The 11,543-nt window shown below is 44.4% G+C and overlaps 1 protein-coding gene across 1 annotated transcript in view; it reads left to right on the forward strand.

The window, feature by feature from the left end:
* The window catches only part of PAPPA (pappalysin 1), a gene marked incomplete at its 5' end in the record, with an annotated part of 110,384 nt that overhangs the window by 31,113 nt on the left and 67,728 nt on the right, over window positions 1-11,543 (forward strand). Inside the window, one exon of the mRNA XM_010167464.2 lies at window positions 7,081-7,277. Coding sequence (XP_010165766.1) covers window positions 7,081-7,277 — 197 coding nt within the window. The remainder of the gene's footprint in view (window positions 1-7,080; window positions 7,278-11,543) is intronic.

Consider the following 11,543-nt stretch of genomic DNA (forward strand, 5'->3'; position numbering starts at 1 on the left):
AGAGTTTCATAGGAAATAGTAATGAATTTACTGACCAGGGCTATTCAGATGATATTTGTGTGAATCCTACAGCTTCAGGCAAATACTTTGAAGCTGACTGTTTCCTGCAGCTCATGGGAGTGTGGCTACATGTTCTAAAATGTCTAAGCACTTATTTGGCAAGTTAGTAATCACAGCATCGTCATAAAGTCTCTTAAAGTGATTTTCAGACTGTCATCATTAATAGTGCAATCTTAGCAGGGCCAGCTGAGCCACAGAACAGAGAGAGCAGGCATTTCAGACAGCAAAACACAAAGGACAGATGCTTTTTTGTGGGGGAGAATGTGGGCTGGAGTGGTATTTGCCTGCATTTTTCCCTAGGCCAGCAACTCCAGCCCAGTTCAATCCAGCTTTGGCTTTTAGGACACAGCTCCAATGACAGCCCAGCAGAAGAATGACTCCTTAGCTTGCTGCATCCCTCACGCATTACTCTCTGTGGATCAGAGAGGCTTCCATGGCTGGTCATACTTCCCTCCCTTAGACCATCCTCTGTGACTCAACAGCAACTTGCTGTGCTTAGAGGGATGCTGAGAACAGGACCTTCCTTTGCAATACCATCCAACAAAACACGCACAAACAAGCAGTTTGTTTTCCTTGGTGAATGGCACCACTGGGTTTTTTCTTCTGGGCTCCTTCCGAGCCTCCCAAGCAAGTGGGCTAGGTATGGAGAAGGGCCACGCTGGCCAGCCATCTCGTGGTTGTAGTGGTTGCTGCTTTGTGTTGCAGAAGCCTCAAGACTTTCAGTCGAACAGTCTCCAAGTTTAGCTCATAAATCTGTGTAAGTCTGAGGAAATATTGAAATATTCTCAGCACCACTTTTCTGATTTATCCAACCACCCGGGGAGGGAAACAAGATTAGGTGAGAGGAGGATGTGTGTTGTAGTGCTTTTATAACATGCCTGGTTGCCCAGGGTTGGGGGCAGGTCACGTTGGCTCCTGTTGGCTAGCCACAGAGCAGATAAGGTCTTACTACCACTGCCAGTGATGGGAAATATCCTTTCGCTTAAGTGACAAAGACTTGTGTTCTTGGAGGTGAAATATCAAATTTCAATGCTGGGCTCTGCGAGGGAGTTGTAATTGTATCTGTCTGCAGCATGCAGATCAATTGCATAATTATTGTGCTCCGACCGCTATATCATACCGATGAGCCGAGTTCCGCCAGACAAAGAACAAACCCAGGAATGTATTTCCACGAAACAGCTGAATTACCACGGAGCCGTGCTCCACAAATGCATTAATGCCTGCCTGCTCGGTTCAGGAGATGCTCAGACACAAGTGTCATATTGTATGGAAAAAAAAAGCCTCCTGCGAGGCCCCTGGATGTTCCGCAGTAGATTGCAACACCCGCGTTGCCTTCATTTCCAAGGTGTCTGTTTTATTTCATTTGAAGGAAAATGTCACCATTTTATTGATATGCAACTTTATTCGGAAAGGTCTGCCCAAGCTCTGGGTAATGCTTTTCCTCTTTTCGAATCAGAATATCCAGGAAGGAAAATAACTCTCGAATATTTTACTGTAGCAGGAAATATCTCTGTCTCTGGCTTCTTCAATATTAAAGAAGAGATTAGCAGATATCCTGGAAGCAGGCCATGTTATTCACTCTCTTCCCACTGAAGCCAAAGGGTGAAACTCCCATCGAAATAAATGGAGCAGGTTCTGCAATCGCTCAGCCGCCGCGTTTATGTGAACTGCAGTGGAATTATTTCTCCTTTTGTGATAGAAACCTCTGGATACGTTTCTTCTCATCTGTGAACATAAACACCAGTGCTGGAGATGCTGATTAAGTGAGGCGGTGGTAAAATAATGAAATCATGCTTCTGCAGAAGTTGCTGACTTTGGTGAGTCTGTGATTTGGCCCTCGCTGTGTCCAAAAAGACCTGCACGCTTCTGGAAAGACCTTTTAGGGGTTAAAATGTGAAGCTCACTCTGTTCCAAGAATTTGTTACTCTGAGACAATGCTTCTGCATTTTTGTCCCCCTTTTTAAATTTTTTTTATTTTTTTTTTTTTCAGACAAATAGTTATGTGGCGTGAGGCTTGTTATAGTTGGAAACATCCCTAAGTAAACAGCTGAGCTTAAAAATACTCTTTTATTTTTTGTCTGGTCTTTTAAAAAAATAGTAGCTATTGCACAAAAGACTATGCTGATGCCAATCACTGCGTTCTAGCTGAAAACAGGAAGCTGCCCCCAGTGTCTGTCCCCAGCACTCTGACCATGCGGCTTGGACATTAAAAGCCTCATCAGAGGATGTGCCCTGTGCTATGAATTGGATCTCTTTATCTCTTTTTTTTTTTTTTTTTTTTTTAATGAGGTGGAAGGCTGCCTATCAGAGATAAGTGTATATCCTGCACGTCTGCTTCCTGACCTCTACCAGACTTCATTCATTTTGCTGATGATTTTCTAGCCTTACTTTGAACAGGTGACTGTGATGGGGAGTTACCTGCTCATCCAGACCTGGTCTGACAGGCCCTTCCCAGGTGCTCTCTAAATCTTCTGCCTCACCTTGTGCATCCTTTCATTTCTGAACCCCAGAGGAAGGCTTTGTATTTCTTCCAATCCCTAATATTCTGTGATTCTGTGATTCAATATGAAAGGCTGCCTTTTGCAACTGTGCTTGGACAGCTCAAGAAGCAATCAACAATGGAGTTTGCAACATTTTCTGGTGCAGTACCCAAGAGCCACAAGATCATTATGGATCTTAAAGCCCAACTTCAAGAGTAAGCAGGTCAGGTCCTGCCAATCTGTTTCCCCAAGAAATCCCTCTTCTCCAGGTTGATGGCTGCCATGGAGCATTCAGGGATTCCCAGGTGTCAAAGAAATCTTCGCTGAACCAGAGACTGCCTTTTCTCAAAGCAAGGGCAAGAGAAGGACCTTGGTTTGGCCCCAACATTTTTGTGCCTTCATAAAGTACTTTGTTACAGAAGGGAGCTTGGGCTGCCTGAATGAATACATGTTCCACGAGTTCACCTCAGGATCCTTCAGCATCTGTTGTCAGTCCCCCAGAGACGCTGTCTCCTTCTGCCAGGTGCTACGCCTGCAGACATTTTACTGTTCTAGATTGAAGCTGGATTTCCAGGCAACTGCTTTTTAATTTTTTGAAGTCATTTTCTCTTGAGGACAAACCAGATTTCCTTTGTGTTCCCTTCCTCCATATCTCCTTCAAATAAAATTCAATTTCGAAGTGAGAAGTCCATGGTGTTGATGAACGTAGTCCATGATGCAGGCCATACATGACCAGTACAGGTCTTGGGAGCTTCTAGACCTCTGTGGTGACAAAAATTAGCTCATATTACCAAGGCCCTGGATCTGTTTCATGTTATGGGAATTGAGAAGAGAACAGAAAAGGCATTTTGCACCGTTATGGAAATAAAGTTGTTAGCTACTGCTTCCTAGAAATATACCACTCCTGACACTGCTCTCCCTGGCTTTGAGCCTGTAGGACTCTACAGATTTAACTGAGCTGTGTTCACACCACTTTGCAAAGGGAAGAAGCCTGTTAGTTTTTTATTTTGTGAGGGCAATCGTAGGAAGAAACAATCTGGTCGTTCTTTACTTTGCTCATGAAAATGTAAAGCCTAATGTGTAACCTACCAAGCATCCAAGATCGCAGTGCTCAGTACCTGAGGAAGGAAGAGCCTCTGCTTCTTTTTGGCAGCCCACCCAGTGATGCATCATATTTGCCTGTCATAGGTTGGTGCCCTTGTCAGTCCTTGCACCAGTGTCTGGGAAGGATTCAAAAAAGACAAATTTTTTGCCATCACTCAGAAGTAGGAAGCTTATGGGCAGGAAGGGTCTTCCCCTCTTCTCACCAATGCTCCTCTCAAAGCATGGCGTTGTACGCTTCAGGATGGCATGTCAGTTATAGGACTTACAGATCTTCCTTAAAAGAAAACTAGGGTTGTAAAGCCACTTTCCTCCATCAATTTTCAAAGCACACAAAATTGAGAGGGTATCTAATCTCTCTGCTTTTGGGGGAGGTGTCATCCAGCCCGTGAACCTGTGCTGCGATGGAGGGCAGGGTGTCACGACTCTCCAGGACTGGTACAGCAGAAAGGCTCGTGACAGTGCAGTTCAGTAAGACTTTGTTAATCATTTAGGCAGTCTCCATTTAATTCAGACATCTCAGTCTCTCCATTCGGTTCCTCCCTCGGGTTTTGCAGACTCCGAGCAGACAGATTTATTGGAGTCTTAAGCATAATCAGGAACAAATTAGCCTCTGTTAGGATCACACACTGGCCTGGATCACAACTATTCAAAGGCTGCCTTCCCATCCATGTGAGTATGAATTAAGTCATCGGATTGGAGTAGGTCTTGAGTATTCTTTTATCCCAAACACATGATCTTATCAGAAGCCCATTACATTTATCATCGCATTAGGAGGGAACATTTGGAGCCAGTGCAGGAGTATGTTGCTATATAAATGTTGTGCTTTACTTCAGTGCCTGTCGTGAAAGTAAGTCAGTGCTTCAGGAGGGCCAGGGAAACACTGTCTGAAGGAAAATACCTAAAATTAGGCTGAGACTTTCTGGGTATGTGTCTGCATCAGTGGGGTGGCTGCATTGGGGCTGTGTAAAGGAAATGTACATGTGTTTGTGTGTCAAGGTTTCTGTCAGTGTGGGTGTGTAACAGGATGCATTTGGGTGCTGGTGTTTCACTGTAGGTGCATATCTGAGTGTACCTGTGTTTATAGGCTGAAGGTTGGGTCTTTTTAATATGGCAGGTTTTTTTCTCCCCTTTTTTTTGCCTTTTTACAGAAATAAACTTCCTTTCATAAAATAACAAGGACATTCTTTTTCCAAAACTACGTATTTTCATTCATATGTTTGGGATTTGTTCTTGAGGATTTTTTGATTGCTGGTCACAGTCTTTCCAGAGCTGAATATTTCTCAGAGATTTCTGCTGAGACTCTAGCTCAAACTGGGACATAGTGCTCTGAGGCGGGTGAGCCACTTTGCTTTATCCCACCTTTCTTGGGCTCAGCAGAGAGCTGGCCTATGCTTTGATAGATCTCTGCAGAGAGAAGAGCAGAATGAGAGATGCAGAAGGATAAGATGAGGGAATCAAGATCTTGTCCCCATGGCCATCACAGTTACGCACTCACTCTGTCCCTTCCTTGAGCTGGCCAGACACAGAGCGTGTCTCTCCTGCTCCCCTGGGGGTGAACAAGCCGTGCTGGTGTAGCATCGTGTCTGCATGAATAACTCTGCAGAGAACCAAGGTGTGTTACAGGGATGTCCAAACTGGGGCTCTCAGGGCACATATGGTTCATAAGCAGTTCAACCACACGTTTCCAGCTGGGTCACTATCAGATGAGGAGCAGCCAGGCCTTACTGGCATCAGGGCTGTTGGGCAACTGGATGTGGGAGGAGGCAAGGCCCGTGGGGCCAGCACTGCTGGGTTGCCTTAGGGTCCATCTGCACATCTACCCTGGCCCCCTCCCACCATAATGGGACACCCCAGGGAACCATTGTCATCTTTTGTCTGTGGAGCTCCTCCTCCAAGCTCTCCGAGGTGTGTGGTATATGTTTGGTGGCTCCCAGCCATATGAAGATTTTAAGATGTGATACGTAGGGTCAAGAAGTTTAGCCACCCCAGGACTATTCGCTCAGACACAGGGCTACACTCCTATGGCTGAACAGCTTCCAGATTCATGCTGTCTCCTTTTCGCCAGCTCAGAGAACTGGCCCAGCAAATACACAGTTCCTCATGCTTATCCACGAACACAACTTGGCCGCAGAGGTCATGATGAAATGAAACCATAATGACATTCTTCCCTGATAGACTTCTCCATTCTTTCAAACTCACACTCTCTTAAGGACCTGGAATTTTGCACGGGGGATTGGGTGGAAGGGAGGGGAAAAGGAGTGAAAGTCATTAAATAATTGAATTGCAATAAACTGATTTTTTTTTTTTTTTTTTTTTTTCCCTGGCTCATGATGGTATTTCACTGTGTAAACTAGGAGGAAAAATAAACAGGGGATTTAGTAGTTTGGAATTAGCTCAAAATTGAGCAGCCGTTGGATTTTCTGACACCTAACTCGAGATAGTCCAATGCTACTGACAGGGCTCTCTTTGGGGATCATTTCCATCAGTCCAGCTAGCAGCTCTGGCTAATTTCCTACCGGTTCTTCAGCAGGTTTATTTGCCAGACAAAAATACAACAGGCTGTCAGAACTGGATACCTCTGGGGACTGGCAATCATAATACAATACAAAATAGGATACCAACAGGTCAAAGGTTTCCATTTCACAGAGTACTCTAATGATTGAAAGTCATTATTACTATGCAGTCTGTTTGAAAAGACTAGATGGATCTCAGTTCAGTTTTTAATGGGCCGGTGTTACAGAAACAACCTCAAAAATTTGGCATCTTTGTTAGCAGTCTCATTAGAGAAGCCACAGAATAAATGGACAAGGATAATAAAGTCTCCTGCTGCTTTTGATCCTTTCAGGTCAAATCTGAGTCGTGTTGGTTGAAGATGTGTGTGTATGTGGCAAGCTTACCCTGGCGCTATGTATATTGTATCTGCTCTGTGGATAAACAGATCTGTTTGGCCTTTTGGTCACTACGGCTGTGAACTTGGCAGGTTTTGCCATTCCTAAATTCACAGTTGCTGTTGTTGTTTTTGTTTGGCAGATATCTCTTAAAAACAAAAAGGGAAACATGGTAGACCAAACCCTCTGTTGGCATTTTTCCATTCAAGTCGCTGGAATTATGCCAACACCCACATTGTCTCGCTATGTATTTTCTATCTCTGCTTTCTTCTGTTTCCATCCTTTTAAATGGAGACAGATGAAAATAAGCAGGAAATCCCTTACGTTAGGAAATATCTTGGGGGAGATGCCCAATACAAAAGTTGACTATTGTTTTTTGGCTTTCTTAAAATCACCTTGCTGTTGCCTGGAAGTGACCAACACTTTCACTTCCCATTGACCTGATCCAGCAGATACATGACCTCTGATATTACCAGGTCCTAGCAACTAGATTGCAGACGTGTGTAGCCAGTCCTTTGTGATTGCTTTTCTCTGCTTTCTCCTGGCAGATGAACCCAGCAGGTGCTATTTCCATGATGGTGATGGAGTATGTGAGGAATTTGAGCAAATGACCAGCATCAAAGACTGTGGAGTTTACACTCCCAAAGGCTTCCTTGATCAATGGGCTTCCAATGTCTCTGTCTCACATCACAGTGACCAGCAGTGTCCAGGATGGGTGGTCATCGGTCAGCCAGCAGCAACCCAGGTAAGAAAAGCATACTCCCTTTCCTCTCCTGGAAAGCGAGGTCCTGCAAGGAGCAACATTCATGAGCATAGTTAGATGGTCAGCATTTGTGTGAGATGTCACCCCTGCCTGTTAACTCACCGCTTCACCAAAGAAGGCTCCTGACATCAGTTCCCCTCTTTCTGAGCCTGGTTAGTAGGGATGAGCTGAAATTCACTTCCAGTCATCCAGCTGAAAACTGGTTGAAGTTGTAGCCTGCTTGATCTGACTAACTCTCATCACCTAAAAGACTAAACGGGCTCTCTCTGCAGCTAGCACAGGGTCCTATCTTGTGGTGATGAGTTCTGAAGGCTAATGCTGAATAATACAAAAGAGTGTTCTTTCTTTTTTAATAGTTTTGTGTTTTCTGTCTCCCAGTTTCATAAAAGCACTCTATTGTTCTGTTCTGAGAAAGGTCCCGTCCATTCCCAAAGCCATTCATTAGCTTTAACCCCCTTCTTACATGTCTCCTTTGTAATATCAATAGCTCCAGTTACCATAACTTTACCTTTTGTCTCCCTGAAAGAGTTAGATCCAAATGAGTTCAAAAAGACATTAGATAAATGCATGGAAAAGAGAATTGTACGCTATGCAGATGCAACAATCCAGATGCAACCCACTGACTCTGGAAAGCCCACGTTTCTCATTTTGGGGTTTTCAGAGCAAGGAAAGGATCATCATATAGAACAGATGCTTCCTATATTCCTCCTTCAGCATCCACTGTTGTCCCTTCCTAGAGATAGAGCAGTGGATTAGGTGGACTTTTGGTTTGATGCAGCAAAGTTGCTCTTATAGTCTAATTAGCTGGGAGGTGTCTTGAGTGGGCAGTGCCGAGAGGAATGCCGTGTCACGGGTATGACAAGCAGATTTCTCTGTGAATAGTAAACGTTAAGCATTTCCAGTTGGCTTGCAAGAGGAAACATCTTTATCCAAGATACTTGGCCTTGTTCACATTGCACAAGTCTGTAACAAATTAATGACCAGGTCAGTTTTAAATGTACAAAGCGTGGTCAGCTGGCATAGTACCAAGGCAGAATCCCGAGCCCAGTATTGCCTTTTTGTCATGGGCTCATTTATTATTTCACACTGGAAAAGGAACTTTCCTCTGGACCCCTACCAGTGCCTTTGTAGCTTCTTTCTCGTTCAAGCTCCCCTTGTGATAGCACAATCCAAAGCCCATGGTCTCCAGTGTAGGTGCTGCTCTATGTGCACGTCCCCAGGCTCTCTGTCCCTGTGCAGCCACTATGGAGAGCTGCCCTGATTTTCTCCCAATGCACTGGGAGAAACGCAGCCATGCCATGCAGTAGGTAACATATGGTTTAGTGGTGGAAGAAACACCACCACACACACACAGCAGAAAGCTCCACTGTGTAGCCACAACTCAAGTATGTTTGTTGTACCCAGATGAGATGAAGTTGTCACAGCCTTGTTTTAAAAAAAAAAAAAAACAAAACTGTTGTATTTATAGGTTGAGCACTAGCATATCACACACTGGCAGAATGAATGGGAACATGCCTCCTGCTATTGCCTGGCCCCTGGGGAGATAACAGTGTGCTATTTACTTCCAGCAAAAGGAATTTTTGCTTTAGCTCAGCTGGTCCTATTACACCAGTTTGAGTGCCTGGAGTTCATTGACCTTTTTAATCATATATGTTGAGAAAGTCTTTGTTTTCCCCAGGAACAAGACAGCCTGGTTGGCTTGTGAAAGCACCTAACTTGTCACTCTGGAGAGGTTAGGTGGGGCAGCAGGTCATCAGTCTGTTAGCTAGCAGAGATGAAAATTAACCTAAGATCTCCTCTAATCACTGCATGTAATGATCACTGGTGTGTAAACATGTTTGGCTTCATTATCTGCACAAGCATTAAGCCTTAAGGGTTTTTTGTATTGATGAAAGGAGCACCTTTCCTCACCCAGATATCTTTCAGAGGAAGTTGTGTGCTTGCTGGTGTTGTGCAAACTTTTCGTGTTGTTGCTGGGTAGTTTCCTGATTAATCAGAGTGGCATTTGTGTTGGCTTCTCATCAAGAATGCCATGAAAGATATGTCTGAGTGTGGTGCACAGCAATATACATATAGCTGCTTGTTTGTTAGCCATCCCTGTTTCTTATAATTGCCCCTGCGCTCTCAAGGTGCTTTGAAGCATTTTAAGCATGTCCTTCATGACTTAAAATGTTTCTCATCCTTAGATATCTCAACACCTGTTTCTCTACACGACTGCCACAGGTTGTTTCTGAGGAGTAGGCATCACAGGTTGTTTTGTTATGGTGGTATTCCTCAGCAGTATCTGCCTGTGTGCACTTGTTTAGTGTTGGAGGATTGTTTCTGAGCACAAGCTGGAGAAGTCTTTCTTATTATTGTAGGGTTGACTTTGCCAACTGACCACCCCACACCTGTTTGCTCAGTTCACATAAGACATCGCCCATTTCTGCAGAGTTGGTTGTTCCTTGGGAGTAGAGTGCCTGCACTTGCTTATTATTTTGAGATGGATCTTACATGCTGGTTCCTTATTTGTTAGTATGAGGCTGCTGAATGGCAACATACTAAGGGAGGAAAAGCAAAAAGTTCACAGTATAAGATTTGTTTTGAACAACAAAATGCTTACAAAGAATGACACAGTCTTGGCCAAGAGATACACATTTGAAAAATGGAAAGGTCAAACAGCCCCTCCCCTTTAAACAATTGCTCTTTCTGCAGAAGCAAGACTGATAGACAACCACTTCTACTTTCCTGGCAGCCACTCTTCAGTGCTGATTAAGAAATATTCTCAGTACTGACAGCATCATATTTAGAGCCAGAGAGGACCAGTCAGCAACATTACACCAGCACAGAAATGCGAGCACCGATGCAGGGTATTTTTACAGTTTGATTTCTAATCTGGCATTCTCCACAGATCTTGAGGCAGATTCTACTCAGTACCTGTTGTTGACTGCAGGAGGAATTCAGCAATAAGGGCTTTGCACACTCTTGGGCTGCTAAACAACCGCTCTGGCTGGGAGTTTGTAAACAGCCTCTCCTTGTCGTCCGCTGTGTGTGAAATATTATCACTGTTGATGTACTGGTTGTGTGGGGTTTTCTACGGCACTGTTTATTTCTCGGGGCCTTTCTTGTGCTAAAGATTATTGATGCTAGCATTAAGTCATCAGCTGGTGTACGCTGGCAGAGACTACAAAAAGGCAGTAGCACTGGGCAGATTTATACTAGCTGAAGGACAGATCCAGTAGGCACAAACAGACAGACAAAGGGAGCTTGGGCTGCTCTGTTCTGTGAATAGCTGCTATTTTTTTCTGTATTGGAAGTCCCCAGGGCCTTATTTCCTTGACTAGTTTGCACCCAGCTAGGGTCAACCTCCTCATTACCAGCAGGAGGGGGAGGACATGGCCTCCTGACACCAAGTTAAGCACATCTGGGCTTGGCAAGGCATGAGTTTAAAAAGCCAACTCATGACCTACCCGGACAATCCCTGTTGTATTGTTACTGGTGAAGCTGCATCAGTGAGGAGTAGGAACATGCAGTGTGGATGAGGTCACTGTAAAAGGTTGACTGTCCTGTAGGGTTCAAGAAACCAGGGTCTAGCAATGGCCTTAGTCGACTCCATCACTGTGCTCTCATTGCATATCAATTTTGTTTTGCCACAGATTGTGCTGGCTGAGTGCATCAGTTTATATGTCAGTCTCTCTTTCTAGAGTAGGTTGTACTGAGCAGGAAGGATTTGGATATTTTTCTAAAGCGTCTCCTCTATACAGATGTGCTTTTGGAGGAAGCCTCTGACAGGCCTCTTCCCGGAGAGCTGCTCTGTGGTTTGAGCTAGAGGAGCAGAGGAAGGCAGGTGCAGACCAACCACAGAAGGCTGGAGGTGCCATTTCTCCTTTCTTCTTCCTGGTGGCACTCCTGCTTTTGGAGAACTGACTCATCTATAGTTTCCCTTTGGACCTTTATAATAGAGAATTATAAGAAGGGAATAATGGGCATGTAGGTGGCTTATTGCTGACCTTGTTACTCCTGTCACAGCACTGTGTGTTCAAGACTTGGAAGTTGGTGTGTGCATTGGTGATTTAGACGGACAGTTCCCCAGTAGCTATATCTTTCATTGTGTTTCCTCACAGTTGTGCAAAAGTTGTTTAGACCAAGTAACCATATATATAGATCTAGATAATTTTCTTTTTCTCCCTGTGCTGTTGTTTGAACTTGATTTTCCCCTCTACTGAAAAAGTCACACAGCACAGGCACAGTTAACCAAAAAGGGACTCT

Source organism: Antrostomus carolinensis, unplaced genomic scaffold (assembly GCF_000700745.2).
Source record: "Antrostomus carolinensis isolate BGI_N321 unplaced genomic scaffold, ASM70074v2 scaffold5, whole genome shotgun sequence".
Taxonomy (NCBI): Eukaryota; Metazoa; Chordata; class Aves; order Caprimulgiformes; family Caprimulgidae; genus Antrostomus; species Antrostomus carolinensis.